At 36.2% G+C, this 18,133-nt stretch overlaps 1 protein-coding gene and 1 pseudogene across 3 annotated transcripts; both read left to right on the plus strand.

Moving 5' to 3' along the window:
• The first annotated feature begins 724 nt into the window (after nt 1–724).
• Nucleotides 725–14,339, plus strand: LOC311098523 (annotated as a pseudogene). Its single transcript, XR_014609517.1, has 4 exons — nt 725–1,384; nt 1,479–1,709; nt 2,553–2,680; nt 13,370–14,339. The product of XR_014609517.1 is annotated as an uncharacterized misc_RNA (transcript).
• On the plus strand, nt 3,316–12,323 carry LOC311098289 (tumor necrosis factor receptor superfamily member 14-like). 2 transcript variants are annotated; one of them, XM_084138421.1, is made up of 9 exons: nt 3,316–3,458; nt 7,946–8,396; nt 9,055–9,180; nt 9,300–9,455; nt 9,665–9,752; nt 9,843–10,024; nt 10,141–10,191; nt 10,310–10,353; nt 11,299–12,323. In XM_084138421.1, the coding sequence occupies exons 2-8, from the start codon at nt 8,363–8,365 to the stop codon at nt 10,351–10,353; spliced, it is 681 nt and encodes a 226-aa protein (XP_083994547.1). In that variant the 5' UTR covers nt 3,316–3,458; nt 7,946–8,362; the 3' UTR covers nt 11,299–12,323. The 2 variants fall into 2 exon arrangements, with proteins under 2 accessions (XP_083994547.1, XP_083994548.1); XM_084138422.1 differs by lacking the exon at nt 3,316–3,458 and adding an exon at nt 3,985–4,027 and having other exon boundaries at nt 11,299–11,904.
• Nucleotides 14,340–18,133: the final 3,794 nt, after the last annotated feature.

Here is an 18,133-nt window from a genome sequence, read left to right on the forward strand (position 1 = left end):
TGCATGTGCCAGATTATTTACAATGCCAACATGTTAGAAAGTGTTTTCAAATTCATAATAGAGAAAATGATTTGAAGATGAAGACCAGAGAGCTGATTCACTATGACTTTATTTTTAGCTCTTGATTAGGACACTACAAACATTGTTATGGACACATCATTGTACAGTAGAAGTAACTGTATTACCTCACAACTATGAATGTTACATTGTTTCTCATAAAATGTACATTAGATTAATATTAATCACAGAAGCCAAGAGGTTCATGTAAATACCAAATGATTAATTATTAGAATCTCTCAACACAGTGATTTCATTTCTTCAGAGATTACTGGTTTCTTAGGTTGAAATTACACACATTGAATGTTAGAAGTGAATCCAGTATAACCGATATGTTACCCCAGTGGCTGGGCATCGAACCCGACAGAGTATTCATACTGGAAAGAGCCCACCGTACCCTGGCTTCAGCATGTCCCCTATCAGAACCGAGCCGTCCTCCTTCGCTTTCTCAACTATCAGGATAAAGAATTCGTCCTACGCTCCACAAGACAACTGGACATTACACATGACGGATCCAAACTCGCATTCGTCCAGGATTTCTCAGCGGAGACGATCCGACGAAGACGGGAGTTCAACGCTATAAAAAAGCTGTTTGTTGATAGGGACCTTCCGAGGATTTCACCTCCAACCGTGCAGGCTGAGAGTGCTACACAACGGGAAGATCCAGATGGAGATCGCCAAGAATGTGATGATCAGCGAAGGTGGAAAAAAAGGTGTTTGTCAGCACTTCTCCTGCCCTGTCCGCCAGCTCCGCTCTGGGGTCAAACTCTTCTAAGCGAGCCCCCCCAAAAAGTGTTAGTGAAATCATTGATCTCTGTGATGATGATGAGGAGACGTCCACGTGCCTGGGAGGCGCCCCGGGTAATTTGCCCACACCGAGTCAAACAGAGGTGGATGAGAGCGATGAAGACTCTAAGTAGTATAATATATTCCACCAAAGTCAGGTGAAAAAGTGGCAAAATCTGTCTCTCTAAATGAAGGGGAAGAAGTTCAACACACAGAGATCAACACAAAATCTGTCTCTCTGAATGAAGGGGGGAAAACGGCAAATGCAGAAATGGAAAAAGATGATGTTTTGGATAATTCTTCTACCAAAACGTGTGATGACAAAAGGAATGTGGATGATGAGCAGGTCAAGGAAAATGAAATAGCTGAAAGTAACTTGAGTTGTGTTTCTGAAAATGTGAATATGGAGGCAGATAAAGACTCGGAGAGTAGAAGTCCACCAGAGACAAGATATCAAGCGGATGTAGCTGTCGCTGAAACTGTCAGCCTGTTGGAACAGCGCCAAAATGTCTGTGTTCATGCCACTGATAATACTGAAAAGGTAATATACCAAAATTAAGTTTTGTTAAAAGTAATGTAATATCTTTCAAAAGCCTGATATGTATTTGATGTGTTCTTCTCTCTTCTTGTTTCAGGTCATTGGAAATCAAGCCTCTGATCAGAGTCGTCAACCCAAAAGTGACTTTCAGCTGAAAAAAGAATTCGGCATCACCTCTGACGTACAAATTCGCTTGCAAAGAGCAAAGCCGGCTGTGAAGCCAGATCAACAAACAGAGAGACTTATCATAAACAAACGCACATTAGACGGCCTTCGTAAAGTCCTCCAGGATTCAAAGCTGCAGTCAAAAATACAGCACATGATCCAGGTGAGTTGCATATTTGTGCATCCAGACTGTGTTGTAATGTACAGTGCGTTCAGTTTTAATGTGTATAAATAAAATGCACTTTTGGACATCCCTTTGCTTGTTAGATGAAAAAGTGAAACCTGACATTAAAAAGTGAAATCTTTGTATGTTTTGCTAAAATAACTTTGAACTGTGTATCAGTTGCAGTTCTAGTGTATTTAGACCCGTTTAGTCTGGACACATATTATGTCATCACCGTCATCGGCAGCTGTCACAGTTGCCAGGCGACAAGAATAATTCCTCGTAGGCTAGACCGGTCCGAGCGCTTCAGATGCGCCCTTTCTGGGACGCAGCTGTAGTTTTTCCCCAATGCAGTATTAGTTATTAAAATGACTTTTTTCAGAAATATACTCTTTCTGAAAAAAATCTCAGTGACATGGCAGCCGTCGATTGAGTCAGCCCTGCAAACCTGTTAGACAACTTAGTGGTAGTGGAAATATGCACTCAAACACTCTGGAGACCATCCCAGATGATGTCCCACCAGCAGAGGCCTTATCAGGTGTCTCTATTGTGGAGCCCAAATGATTGATTTTCAAATGATTTTCATTTACCAATTTTATTAGAAAATATATAGAAGAATTTGTTTCATGAAACATTGTCATTACATAAACAATGTCCAGAACAATTCATTATCTTTTATTTACACATTTAAAGTTGCATAAAAATAAATAATGTACAGAATTTTTCTTTCCTTTTAAAAAATAAGTGAAAAAAAAGTTAAACAAGAATATATAGAAAATATATATTTTTTTCAATCATTCTCTCAAGAAAAGAAAACAGCCTCGTCTCTGCCTCTCTCTGTAGGTGCATGTCTTCAAGTCCAAAAACTCGTCCTTTCTGTCTCGCCGCCTTCGTGCTGCTGCTGGTGCTGGTGCTGGTGCTCCTGCTGCTGCTGGTGGTGTGGGTGCTGGTGGTGCTGCCCCTAGTCATTGGTAAAGGGGACAGGGGGGTTGGTGCAATGCCTCTGTCCCAACACCTCATCCATGACCATGAGGACAAACCAGGGCCAAGTTCCAGCAGTGGGTTTCCCACTCACACCCTCACCTGTCCCAGGACACTTGCAATCCGGCAGAGCAAATTAACCATGGCTTGTTAACAACAACAGCACAATACATTTCAGCAAAGACATGTGTATTAACTTTCTCACTTTGTAAATTTTTTTTATTTTTAAAGTTGTCCCATTTTTTTTTTTTTTTTTTTTTTTTCTGTATGGGAGTTACCTTCCCCAGCAGACCAATTTTCTCCAGAATTGTCCTACAAATAGCAGAAAAGGGTACTTTTGAAAAATGTTAACACAGGGGTGCAATCTTAACATTAGTGCATTGTTAACACTGAAAAATATGACACATCAGGACATGCATACAAAATACTTAAGAAATATTTCTGGATACTCAAATTTACAAACCATTGTATATGGCGGAGGGGTTGACGTAATATCGCAGCAACGTTCCAAAGCTGGCAATAGGGCGTCTATCATGTCTGATTGCTGCGGTTCTGCAGCTGGATATGTCTCATGGGAGCAGCGAGCAGGTAGTCCAACAGCTCTAAAACCAATCAAATTGGGTGTAGGCGGAGCGACATGTGTCCAACCCCGCCCCATCGTCCAAACTGTCTGGACTGGGGCTACCTGTTGTTCCTTCCATTTTGGAAAGGCAGACAAGAGGACTAACCTGTTTCTTCATGTGATTCCTCTTCAAATTATTTTCTTAGGTGAGACTTTTTGTAGGCTACTGCGATTGTCTAATTCGTTGATTTTACAATTGGTATAGCTAGTGTTGATGTCTGTGCGACATTAATTCGTTACCATATGCTTTCGAGTAGGCCTGGATAAAAACAAGTTTGACGCAGTTCTTGAAATTATATATATCAGTTATTGCATATTGTCAAAACATCGTCTGTTGTCACTTTTTAAAGTGGCCTACTCATACAACGTTTCGCTCAAATACTTGGCAGTTTAGTGAATACAAATATAAAATTATATATAGCAGAATTACTGCGAGACGTTTGTAATTGTAAATTCACTATGGGAAACACAGTTGCAAACGGACTTTGCATTTCCATTTTAAATTTGGCAGTCACTGTGCGTTCGCTTAAACGAAAATGCAAACGGTAATGCGCGATTTGCATTTGCGTTTGGATTAGGCTATGTCACATTTTTTGCGTCCACAATTTGAAAACGCAATTACAAATACAATTTGCAATTCCTTTTGAATAATGTCCGGAATATCATTCCATAAACCCGTTTCTTCATGTGATTCCTCTTCAAATTACTTTCTTAGGTGAGACTTTTTGTGCTGAGATTGTCTAATTCGTTATATAACGTTATATATATATATTTGTTGATGTCTGTGTGACATTTAATTCTTTAGCATATGTTTTCGAGTAACCTATAAAACCGGTTATGGCATAACGTTATTGTTAAATCATCGTCTGTTTGTGTTGTCACTTTTCTCAAAGTAGGCTATTCATAAAACTTTTCGCTGAAATACTTATAAATTGGCCGTTTAGTGAATAGAAATAAACAATAATATAGCCTATAACGTTAGCCTGTATAGATAACAGAATTAGCCTACTGCGAGACGTTTGATTGTGATTTCACAAGATGATGATGTGATTTCTTAGTAGGAGTGTCGACTCTATTTATGTATAAATAAACGTTAACGTTACATCTTTTTTAATTTTACCGTGTGTATGAAAATGAGTAGCCTAGCCTGCGTTGTTGGCTATGCTTTTTCAATGTTAAGATTATTTTTAACATGACAATAACAATACTGCCGCTAAGGTCTTTATCACTTTATTAAAATTAAGCAAAAGAGACATTTTTACTTCCACGAGCTCTCATGATCTTGCCATAGCCCAAGTTCTTTTCTCGTGATCTTAGTTGCGATCACGAGAAAACAAGAAAGAAAGAAAAAATAATGAATGCTCGTGACAGGCTCGGAGTCACAATGACTCGTGAACTATGCTCGTGAAACGAAACTAAAATGTTGCATGCATTTAGTGCCTGCGTAGACGTAGGCTATGGAAAACATTTTACTTGTGTAATTCACAGACTTTAAAGAGCATCAATTATTAAAACTTGTAGCTTATAACTCAGGCAAAATATTGTTTATGAAATATTTCTATATTAAAGATCACTTTTTTTGCATAGACTACAGTACAGCATCTTTCTTTTGACTGATTTTGTGTAATTTTGTCACAATATTGGTATACATAAAACTTTATTTTACATAGGCTACCGATTTTATTTGTCATTTATATAGCCTAATAATAATACATATTTTATTTGTATTGCACTTTTCATACATGCAACTCAAGGTAATAAAAACAAACAAGAATACAATTTCACACAATATAACATATTCAAAAACAACTAGGCTATATGAGAATCACAGTTAAAATAAAAACATAAAATAGACTTAGGCCTACACAAAACTTCACACAATATTTTTAGCCTATATTGATATTTTTGATATATTGATGCATCGCATGCACGCGAGAGAGAGAGGTGTATGTATTTTATCGCAGCTGCGTGCCAATGTTTTGTTTCTTATAGTGTAAACCTTCGTCATAAAAGCTATTAAAGTGACATAACTGCACTAGTCAACAGACAAGCAGAGCTTTACATTTGGTATAATTAAATTCTGTCATTACAACTCTCGGGAGATTCGTATGGTAATGGATATGGCAATGTATTTGGTCTTGGCGGAATAGATCTGATACGCTGCTGCTGCAGTTCAGGTACCGAGACTTGCTACTGCGAATACCTTCACAGACATTGCTGTGAGCATGTAAGACATGCTGCTGCACATGTAACATACATGAATTAACCCCCCAACAAAGCAGGAGACAAGAGAAAAGGGCAGAGCCCTCTTCGACACAAACATCCAAACAGATAATTTACAGGTTGTAGGCCTACACCCAATGCCAATAAAGCTGTTGTACAACAGCTGAAAAGAAGACACTTGCTATACATTGTAAAGCAACATTCACCCTAAATAGTTGCACATGGTAATGGGAGAAACAGACAATATGGGTATACATGTTCTGTTGAGTGAGAAAACAAGCGCTGCATAGGCAGAAATGCATATAGCTGCACAATGATGACTAAAGCCCTGTTCGGACGGTAATTTTTTCTTGTGGGGTTAAAAGGTATTTTCAACATTTACAGGGGTTAGTTGGTGATTTTTTTTTTTTGTTTGTTTTTTTGCTGTCCGAATCCAGAATGTCAGTGTTTAATTTTTACCACCACCTGCGTAAAAATCTCCGGCTGAATTACCTACTGTTTTTTTTACAAGCGCCAAGGTCATGTGTTAATTTTCCACATCTCTGAGTTTACAAGAAAAGATCACTTCAAAATTCACTGCTTAAATCCTTTTTGATCACTGCCGAGCACTGTACGATAACTGTTGGGCTTTACTGTAATTTGCATGCATTTTAAACATGTACACTTTTATTACTGCTGGATAGCATGTACAAGAACAATATTTCATCACCGCTCCACCTCATCGAACAAAAAGGAGAAGGAGAAAAAAGCACGTAAACATTTCAAATGGGTCGTTATTGTGGCAGCAATGATACAATTTTTAAATGTAGGCCTATGTACAACATTAAAAATACAAACAAGCAGCTTTATTTTTTTACCTCGTAATGGCGTTACATAACCAGGATACAATTTTTGTAATTGTAATTAGTTACAGGTAAAAAACAAAGATATCAGAATACAGTTAACTTTCATAAAAAATGAGAATACTATCTGGATTACAATGGTTTCATTTCAAACGAAAAATAAATTAGCATTTTGACATAATAACGCTATATGTGACCATGGACTAGGGCTGGGCGATATATCGCATGCCATTGTTATGCGCATCTCGTCAGTAAAGCCGGTTCCTTGATTAGTAGTAAATCGCCATCACCTGCTTTCAAATGGAGCGGCATTTACTACACAGAGCCGTAGTTTTCTGACAAGCTGAGCCATATTGCATTAATTATCACAGACGTATCGCCTGCGATAATTAATTAATTCTTGATATCAACAATTGAATTTGAATGGCAGCCTATGGTGACATTTCACTAGTGAAAATACAATTACAGATATCAAGAATTATAGTTTTTAATGGTGGAAATGGAATTGTTCATATCAAGAATTAGCATTGTTACTAGTGGAAATGTAATTCCTGATATCAAAAATTGCCATTGTTATTAGTGGAAATATAATTCCCGCTATCAAGAATTATAATTTTAACTAGAGAAAAATTCATTTTTGATATCAAGAATTCACATCCTGGCAATTAATAAAAGTCAAAACGGCTTGCCATACTGCCCGATGATATAACAATTCAGTCGTTTCACAAGTTCGCCTGTCTATCAAGTCTTAAAGGAATAGTTCACCCAAAAATTAAAAGTTTGTCATCGTTTACTCACCCTTAAGTTGTTCAAACCTGTATGGTTGAATGGAAGAATGTTGGTAACCAGACAGTTTACGGGAGCCATTGACTTCCATAGTAGAAAAAAACATGAGTCATGCCCATGATTGTGTGTTTGTGTGTGTGTTCACACACAAGTGCCAAAAACTTTACCAAGTTCAGGAGAAGAAAAAATTCTTTAAAAAAAACTAAACGTTAATGTTTTTGGTAAAAATTACCGAACCGCAACAGAGGGTTAAATTACGATTTACTGTAAGCATGCCTGGATCTGTTTTAACATGTTTGTTGTTCATGTGTAAGCTTTGTAAGAACGAGTCAGAACTTGTCTCACAGTTGCTAAATATTCAAGATATCTTGCCGTTTAAATCCCCTTTAGTCAAAAATTGCCACAATGAAAACACAACCCTGCATATCCAATTTCCTTATTAAATGCATATTTTTGTTATTATTTTATTCTTTTCTCTGAGGCCAAGGCTTATCACATTAGTTTTACATGACTGTTTTCGTTCCCTCTGACTGGCTTTTTTTGCTGATAAACCTCTTTGCATGTGAAATGAGTATGTATTTGCTGTTTTTGCTGCTCAGATTTTGCTGCTTTTTTGGACTAGTGAGATTTTTAGTTTTTTAAACATACAACATGTTTACTTTGTATCAAATACTGATGTGACCACTTTAACAAACAACTCCGTGGCACCTTTAAAGCAGGCCTCATAATGGTGCATTAACACAGAGCATTGGCTATAACCATTTTATTTCAACTCTTCACAGAATTCAGCTGATTACTCTGCTTACTGAAGAGGAGTCATGCCGAGTGTGAGGAGGAAGAAATGTCTGGTGGAGTGTTCTTCCAAAACATCTAAAGACTCCATCAAGCTGATGCTGATCATCTAAAGGCAGACAGCCTGTCATCAGGATCTGAGATAAACTTTATATGCATATAAACACAGAGCTAAAGCACCTCTCAGTCGACAGGAATGCCAAAGTATTCCGACATCTAAACTACTATTTAATGTGAAGTTGTGAAAAAAATAGGTTCATGAAGTCTGAGGGAGAATCGTTTTCCTTCACTTTCAAGTGGACTAAATAAACCTGCCCTTGTTAAGGACCATTATATCCACTGTTGGCATTGTCATCGCTGCTAATTTTGAACTTTGTTTCTGTGGATGTGCCCGTGCTGAATATGAGATGAATGGAGAATGTTGCCCCATGTGTGCTCCTGGTACAGTAAAACATTTTTTATTTTGGGTTCCATACTAGAATACACTACTCAAATTTTACACAGATTTTGCCCTGATTTGCAGTCTAGATAAGTCAATGCTAGTTGTCAAAAGTCGGAGCAAGTCTACAAATTTTAGGCTTCTGGCCAGGTTTTGGACCCAAAAGTTGAGGTTATCCGCTTACTCTGAGTAAACATACCAGGTTATGTCATAAAACCTATTTTCTGAACTACCACCAGCATGTACATTTGTACATCTCCCTCATCTGACACACCCAATTCGGTTCATGCTCTCTCTAAAAATGAGCTGATGAGTTGAATTAGCTAATTCAAAATATATAATGTGTAGTGATACTTGTTATAAGAACAGGTTTGAGAACCCCTGAATAATGTGTTCCGGCCTTAAGTAATGTTGTTAACCAATATAACATAGTAGGAATTTATAGGAATTTAAATAAAAATTGTAAAGTCAAAGTCCAAGTATGCTTTAAGTGCCAAAAGCCCAAAGATGCACTGTTTTTAAACTTTTGATTCCGTTCATTGAAGCTGTTTTGGCTATGTCATATCTTATGTGTAAATGTTTTTGGCTGCGACCACACATCTGTATGACTAGAATTCAGCTGATCAAACACAATTTAATTTTTTTTTTTTTTTTTTTTAGGAAACCGTGTTTATTGGCATTGCACTGAAGATACCACTACAACATGTGTTCCATGTCCTGCATCAATGTACACAGATCAACCCAATGGACTCATGGCATGTTTTCCCTGCACTGTGTGTTATGCGGGTGTGTGCCCAGTGATAAATGCAATAACTTATTATAAAAAGATTTAAAACTACTAATAAGGTGCTGTCTAATGCATTACACTTTAGATATGATGAGGTGCTTTGTTTTTGTGTCCACAGACCAAGGACTAAGAGTGCGGAAAGCCTGCACACGCTCTGCAGACACAATTTGTGAGCCACATGAAGGATTTTACTGCATTAAACCAAATAAAGGCAGCTGTAAATTAGCTGTGGAACACTCTAAATGTAAACCTGGACAATATATTAAACAAACAGGTGAGTGTGTGTATACTCAATTGTAGAAGTTTTAAAACAATAATGAAAATAATAATTTTTAGTACTTAATATTTAGCACACGCTTGTTTCCTGTATTTAACAATTTGACTCAAATATGAGGTAATCTATATTTTTTTATTACCCCAGTAACCTTAGTATCAGCTTTGTTAACATTTTGTATCTCATTCAGGCTCTCAATATTTTTACAGGAACAGCATTTACTGATACTGTGTGTGCTGACTGCACAGATGGCACTTATTCAAATGGCTCTCTAATGGCATGCCAACCACATTCAAAGTGAGTAGTGTTCACAGATTTACAAATATTAATTAAAGATTACTCTAATAAGACTGGATATACTAATATTATTGAGTTAAACATTTTCAGATGTGAGATTAAGGGACTTACAGAAATAAAAGCAGGAACAACATCTTCTGATGCTGAATGTAGGGAAGTGACATCAGTTGGACTTATAGTTGGAGTCACAGTTGCAGTTCTCGTTGCTGTTTTGGTGCCCTTAATAACATACATCATATACAGAAAAAATAAAGAATGTTGCTGTAATGAACGTAAGAACTAAATTCTTATAAGAAAATTACATTAAGTACTAATTTTTACATTAAGTACTAATTTTTACGTGTTAGTATTATTAGCATTAGCAGTGTTAATACTTTTTATATTGCAGATGAACGTTACAAAACACCACCGCAAGCAACAGAGGATGATCCAGAACCAAGTAAATATTTGACCTGTTGTTCTATGTTAAACATGTAAAATAGGATTATAATAGGAAACAGTCTAAAAGTTGTATATAAAGCTCTTGTTTTGCTGAAATAATTTCTGTTTTTGTACAGAAAGGACAGACTTCGTTGAACCTACTTTGATAAACTTTGATTAGGTAAGAACCAACAGCTGATCAGCCTTATTATAACGGTGCTGAAATGAAACCAGTTGTGTAGTTCTTCCTTTGAAAAAGTGCTTGCTAGTAAAGGTCCTGACATGTTTTAATCTATGACCCACAATCTCCAAATGACATCCAGTTACTTTTTATCACTGACTAGGCAAGCAGTATGTTGCTGACAGTTTAAAACTGGAACAAAATGGACTTTAGGGAAAAAATAAAATTATAAATATGCATGACACTGCAATTATTTTCAGATATTTTTTTCCTGTCTAGACTATGATGGGAGAAACTGAGCCATTCAAATCTCTTAATTGATTGAACCAAGTGATTCACTCTTTAAAATTGCTTGAAAAACCACATGCTGGCGACATAGTGTAACAAGAAAACAAGCAACACATGTGCAATGTCACTTTTTAACCAATTGTAAATGTTTTCAGTGTATTAAAGTCTATTAAATATAGGCCTAATCTATCATAAAACGAAGTGTGTAGGTACATTAATTAATTTGTAGTGTTTGTTTTTGTTTTTAAGAGGGCTTGGCTAATCAGGCCATAATAATGAAAAATCAGTCTCCATTTTTCCATTATACACACATTATGGTATTAAAACTGAACCTAAATTATAAAACTGACCAGAGATCAGTTAAAACCAGTCTCTGATTCATGGGTTTACCAGATCAACACAATTTCCAAACATTTCAGAACAGTGCCAATCTAACACCCATCACTATAGTCTACCCTCTCACTGCTTTCCGTCATTTGCATGACAAGTAGTGCAGTGAAATCAAAAGACCAAGGATGAAAAAGTGTAGGCTATTATACAGGCCATTTTTATGTTGAGACAGACACACACACAGGCCTTTTTACAGATCACATGAAGAGAAAGAGAAAAATGGCTTAGCAGTGGAGCAAATTATTAATAATCCTTTTCTTTCCACAGAATCACAACAGTTCAGAATCCGGCCCAGGCTCTGTTGGTGCAAAATTTTAGATAGCTTAAATGCATACTAATAAGTTGATAGAAAAATATAGCAATATGTTTTTGAAATTCCATTCCAATTATTGGTCAAATGACTTGTAACTAATCTTAAATGTCTCACTATTCGTATGGTGGAGCCATTGCTTATTGCACCTACACTTTAGAACACCCTCACTAATTTCAGTTGCTCAGTGATTTGATTCTTATCCATCTCACAGACAAATTAGCTAAAGTTTAGGTAAATGTTTAATTATCCATCAGATGACAAATTCATTAAAATAAATTTACTGCTGAATTAACTGTGAACAATGAACTAATGAATTGTAATTTTTATTGCAACATGTAATCTTGTTATGATGCATACATGTCAATTTAAACAATGAAAAGTAATATACAGACAATGATGCATGTGCAACAACAATAAACTGCATACTTCTTATCTACTGTCTTAACACATTATAACTGAAGGGTTGGGGTCAGAATCCCTTGTCTCGTCAATATATCTGTACATCATTTTCAATATTTACATTATTCCTATAACAAGTACTAATCAAATTATATAATCATTACTGTTTTCAACAAGTGATTCACATATAGTTTTAATCATATTTTGTTGTCAGCATTTCAGTTCTTTCTAAGTGCATTATGGTGTCTGTTATCTTGATTATTTGTACAATTATCTTGATTAATGTCGATGTACCCTATTATCTATCCATAAGTGTAGAATTGTTTAGACTTTATGTTCTCTTAGCCAATCAGAAGTAGCAATGATGTAATGTCCTTGGAAAAGGTATAATTGGTGTGAGATTTTGTGTAAGGTAGAGTTGATACCTTATGATATATCAATGATATATCATTACATTATTTACTTAAGTTAACACCCAATACTTGAACAGTTGAAAGTGTAATCCACCAATTCAGGACGCAGCCTCTAAATTGGGACGCACCCAATATTTGAACAGTTATGAAAATAAAATAAAATTTATAGGCCTATATATAGGCTATTTTTTTTGTTCAAAGGTTCAAATGTTCACTGATATCTTACCTTGATGCGATTTTGTAGGCTAGTGTACTATTTTTATTATGTACACAAATGGACCATGGTGAACATACAGGTTTTCAACCCTGTTTGAATATAAAACGGAATATTGAATATTACAGGGCTGCCAACTCTCACGCATTGAGCGTGAGACTCACGCAGACACTTTTCACACGCTCTCACGCCACACATCCATTTTCTCACGCACAGAAAAATTGTGGAGCAAAGAGGTACTTTTAATATTAAACTAATTCTCAGCTCTTAGATTCCGTCAATTTTATTACGAAATTCAGACAAAAATACGTTTGGCGCTTGTAAATGTGACGTGACAGATCGCTGAGCGCCTCAGTTCAAGTGCACGTGACCCGATCATCTGTTACTTTTTTATTTAAAGATGCAGTACAACTTACCGAAAGTATACATAATATCGACCAATTAGTGTTTTTCAACCACGGAAAGAGGTCAATATAACAGCAGGAGAACAATTATGTCACATAACGTTACATTTACCTCAGGAAAGCCATTTAACGACCATAGCATGTTAATTGAATAGAAAAAATAGCTAGAGAGGAGATTTTGCTGAGCACTATATTACATATTTATTATATTTTTACTTATGCCATTAAATAATTGTTATTATAACAAAAACTGCATTATATTTAATTTAATGTTATTTTTAACCTTTAATAATACCAGCAGATTGGGCCCTCTATGTTTACAGCATTAGGTGAGATTATTTTTTTAAATAAAATTTAAAATAAACATGTATCCAAATTAGTCAATATTGAATCAAAATTGGAATCAAATCACAAGAATGGAATTGAAATCTTGAAATTTTTTGTCAAGCAATAATAAAAACTGTATCCTATACCAGCCATTGTACAATGTAAACATTGTAACATGTTGTCACTGAACTGAATAAAATTCTATTTAGTTACCAAATATTTTGACAATCACAATTACACTTATTGTGATGCAATATTTGTTTTTACATACGGCCTGTCCCTGTGGGACTGTTTTAGGGCTTGCAGAAGCCACTTCGTCACTCCATACACAGGAGAAACCCAATCCGTTTACTTTTGTCGAATCACACAAAGGGTCAAGAAGAAGCCCAGTGGAGAGCCGCCAGCCTCAGAGACGTCAACCAAAAGATCAAGATCCTGCTAAGAAAGCAATGAAGAAACGGTTATCAAGAAGTCCATGTAAAGACATGGCTCCATTAGAAAGCTCTGCTAGTGAATCCTCACATAACATCTCCTCACCTAATAGTTTAAGTGCATCTTCTTCATCCAGTTTACAGGACTGCAACAACCAGATTGTACCGTGCTTAAGCGGAATAAAATGCGGTAACATGTCGAGCAGCCACACGGATGCTGAAACATCTCAGCAAGACACCAGCCAGGTGCAGACAGCATCAAACGACCCCATCATACCATTCTCTAAGAAACACCCAGGTCCCAAAATAGACAACTTTCCAACCCAAGCGCTCTACTCGTCGGAAACGCTGGATGCTGAGGAGATAAAGCGGCAGGAGAGGATCAAACGTTTGAAGGATCTCCTGAAGGAGAAAGAGGCTGCGCTGGAGCGGATGCAACGAAGCATGAATGTTTAGTTGTGTCTGTTTATGTTTAAATAACTGTACACTGCATGAGAGACTGAATCTGACTGGGAATACCACCATTAAACGTTTAAGAAAAAATGTACAGCATCTTTACTATATTTTTTTCCCTTTTAAACTTGTTTACTGGATCTCAAGTTTCCAGTAATATTTTATTCAGTGTTTGAGTACCTAAGTGTTTTGTGTTTGTCTTATTTATAGTTCGTTGCAATACTTTTAAGCAACTTTATATGCTATCTTTTTTTACATCTTTGTATGATTAATGTGCCTTCATTAATACTTGTTTTTCTGTAGTTAAATTCATAGTGTAACCGCCTAATTTTAAATTAAAAAAGTGATTTAATAAATAAAATGCACTTTTGGACATCCCTTTGCTTGTGAAACCTGACATTAAAAAGTGAAATCTTTGTATGTTTTGCTAAAATAACTTTGAACTGTGTATTAGTTGCAGTACTAGTGTATTTAGACCCGTTTAGTCTGGACACAGCTATGCTTTGCTGAAATGTTGATTGTTTTTACCTTACTAAGCTACAATTTTATGCTTTTTGCAGCGTCTTATCTTGGCCAAGTTATCTTGGTACAATATACAAATTATTATGTTCTCCCTTTTGCTTCAGACAATGTTTCAAAGTCTTTATATAAATGAAAACAATTTCATTCAGAAATGTTTGTGGTGTTATGTTGCATTCTCTCTCCGTTGCATGTGTCAGATTATTTACAATGCCAACATGTTAGATAGTGTTTTCAAATTCATAATAGATAAAATGGTTTGAAGATGAAAACCAGAGAGCTGATTCACAATGACTTTTTATTTTTAGCTCTTGATTAAGACACTACAAACATTGTTATGTACACATTGTATGGTAGAGGTTACTGTATTACCTTGCAACTATGTATGCTACACTGTTACTCATAAAAGGTACATTAGATTAAAATCAATCACAGAGCTTAATGTAAATACCAAATAATGAATTATTAGAATCTCAACACAGTGATTGAAATTAGTTAGATTGAAGTTGAAATTGCACATTGAATGTTACAAGTGGATCAATATGTTGTCCAAAGACAATTGACTGCTCAGTTTACAGTAAGTAGCTACATTCTAAAAGTACCTTTAAGGTATCTCTTTAAAAACATCTTAACACTCAGAAAAACATTTTCATTTTGGATACCAACACAAGTTTTTCCAACTTGTTCCTCAGCTTGATGCGTTGTCTGCTAATTTTATTTATTTTATTTAGGTATTTGCATTTTTGTCACACTGGAGCATACTACAGATCAAAACAGAAAAGAACTTAGATCATTAGAAGTAGTGCAAAAACATTTGTAAAAAAGGCATATAAAATATAATAAAATATTTACAAAAGGCAATACAAAATACAGAACAGGAATTAGTGCTCATAAGCAGCCTAATGTAAACATTATAATACTGTTATAATACAGTTTTTACTAATTGTACAAAAATACATTGTCAAGATCACTCTGAAAACAGTAATGAACATATGTATTGTTTAAGGGATTTACAGACCAGATATGATGAATTGAGACCAGAAGTTAGAAGTGCCGTCAATTTAAGACAAGAGTCAGAATTATACTAAATTAAAGATTTTTTTTTTACTGAAAATAGTTTGCAGTTTCATCAGACAGAAGTCAGCTTCAAGAATCACACCGGAGTTCGTAGGCCACCCCGCTTACAGTTACAAAATTCACAGCAATTATACCCCTCACCGAGGCCTAAGCTACGTCCTTGCTTCAGGTCGAATCATTCTGATTGGCTAAGAAATAGATAAAAACACATTTTCCACACATAAACAGATAGACTGAAGCATATCTCCATCAATTATGCAGCTGACACTTGGACCCTGAATTTAGATATGGTCGTGATCTGTGAGATCTGTAGATCTCAACGCAGATCTGTGTTGCTTGGTGCCAACATGTCGAAGAAAACAAGTCTGTCAATCTCCAATAATAACACTTGTTCCTTAACCTGTAACCAATAATTCTAACACACACAGCTTCTTCAAGGTTGGATTTGGCCAGGCTCAAACTATAAACAGGAGTCTTCTCAAAACATCAAGATAATACATTCTTTCTCTCAAGGTAAGGCCAGACCCTTTAGTCACCTCTCAGATATTTAATACAGACATTAGAGAATACATGAAAAGAACATATCAGTAATCACACTGGTTACTTCTATAACAAAGTAAAATCTCATAAGTTTAGAGAACTCATGTGATCTTTAGAAGGAAAAATATTAATACCTTGATTATTACCTTGCTTATAATCACTCATTAGATACACATTGAAGCAGCAGTGGATTCCAGAATCCACCCCTTCAGTATGTACAACTTTGAGTTGTTGCCGATAGAATATAATATCCTCTGCATCTGTTTTTCCCTAAACGTCTCTTTGTTCCTGCAGCTCTACATCACTTGTGAAAACTGACAAAAAACCATGTTAACTGGGTTATTGTTGCAGGGACTTTACAGCCTTGCCAGCTTGTCTGGCAATACTTAGGTCACCTTTCTTCAATAAGAGGATATGTCCTACACAGCAGTGCACTGAAACACAGCAATGTCTCTGCCTCAACCTTCTTCAGTGCAACAGCCAAAAAAGTATTTAGAAAATTGGGCCTCACTTAAAAAATTAAGTATATTTTGAATTTGCTTTTTAAGTAAAAGCTTCCACTGGGATAAGTTCCTGGTGGTACTCAAGCTTCTCCATTACGTCAAGATCACAGCACACCGAGAAGACTCCAATGTTGTCATGCTCCCATAAGAGAACCACTGGAGAGATTCAAACATGCAGGGATTCAGGCATGAAGATCCAGAAGGTGGGGTGACTGATTTTTTTATTTTTATTTTGTAAACAATAATTGTTCCTCATTGTTTCTCTCCCTGTAAATAAACAAGACGTACATACACTATATTGCCAAAAGTATTGGGACACTCCTCCAAATAATTGAATTCAGGTGTTCCATTCACTTCTAAAATGTCCTGGTAGACGGCTGCGTTGACTCTGGACTAAATAAAGCACAGTGAACCAACAACAGCAGATGACATGGCTCCCCAAACCAACACCGACTGTGGAAACTTCACACTGGACTTCAAGCATCTTGGATTGTGTGCCTCTCCATTCTTCCTCCAGACTCTGGGACCTTGGTTTCCAAATGAGAATAAAAATTTGCTCTCATCAGAAAAGAGGACTTTGGTCAACCGTGCTTTATTAAGTCCAGAGTCAACACAGCCGTCTACCAGGACATTTTAGAGCACTTCATGCTTCCTTCAGCAGACAAGCTTTATGGAGATGCTGACTTCATTTTCCAGCAGGACTTGGTATCTGCCTACACTGCCAAAAGAACCAAAACCTGGTTCAATGACCATGGGATTACTGTGCTTGATTGGCCAGCAAACTCGCCTGTCCTTAACCCCATAGAGACATGAGAGAGAACAATGCAGAAGAGCTGAAGGCCACTACTGAAGCATCCTGGTCTTCCACAACACCTCAGCAGTGCCACAGGCTGATAGCATCCATGCCACTCCTCATTGAGGCAGTAATTCATGCAAAAGGGCCCCAAACCAAGTACTGAGTACATATGCATGATTATACTTTTCAGAGGGCCGACATTTCTGTATTTAAAATCCTTTTTTTTTTTTTTTGATTTCATGTAATATTATAATTTTCTGAGATTTTGAATTTGGTGTAATCCTCAATTTTTTTTTTCCTTCTTGGTTTGATTTTCTGCAGTTAATTATGGATTATCCTCATGTTTTGGGTTCTGTTCTTGTAACTAGATAGCAGATAAGTCTATTAGGAACTAAGTCAGAATATTGAGAAGATAATGGATTGGGGGGGGGGGGGGGGGGTGGGGGGGGTAACCATTTTTTTAGATACCTCCAAGTAAGGAGCTATATAATAACAAATATACAGTCTTTTCAAGACCTCAGTCCTATCGTGGAGCATATCTTGAAAGTCTATGAAAAGTCGAGCTTTAAAAATGTAAATGTAATGGGACAAATTTATAATATTTTAAATAATAACAATATTTTAAACTCTTGGGAGAAAGACATTGGAATAACAGTAACTGAAGAGGAGTGGAGTCAGGCAGGTAAAAATGTTTTCTGTTATGTAAAGTCCCC

The sequence above is a fragment of the Abramis brama genome (assembly GCF_963993115.1).
Source record: "Abramis brama genome assembly, chromosome: 16".
In the NCBI taxonomy this organism is placed as follows: Eukaryota; Metazoa; Chordata; class Actinopteri; order Cypriniformes; family Leuciscidae; genus Abramis; species Abramis brama.

What these genes read in the sequence shown, in the direction of transcription:
- LOC311098289 (XM_084138421.1), top strand. Translation starts at nt 8,363, where the DNA reads ATGAATGGAGAATGTTGCCCCATGTGTGCTCCTG. An exon ending in ACAATATATTAAACAAACAG is followed by an intron (nt 9,456 to 9,664) that starts GTGAGTGTGTGT and finishes ATATTTTTACAG; the next exon opens with GAACAGCATTTACTGATACT. An exon ending in AGAGGATGATCCAGAACCAA is followed by an intron (nt 10,192 to 10,309) that starts GTAAATATTTGA and finishes GTTTTTGTACAG; the next exon opens with AAAGGACAGACTTCGTTGAA.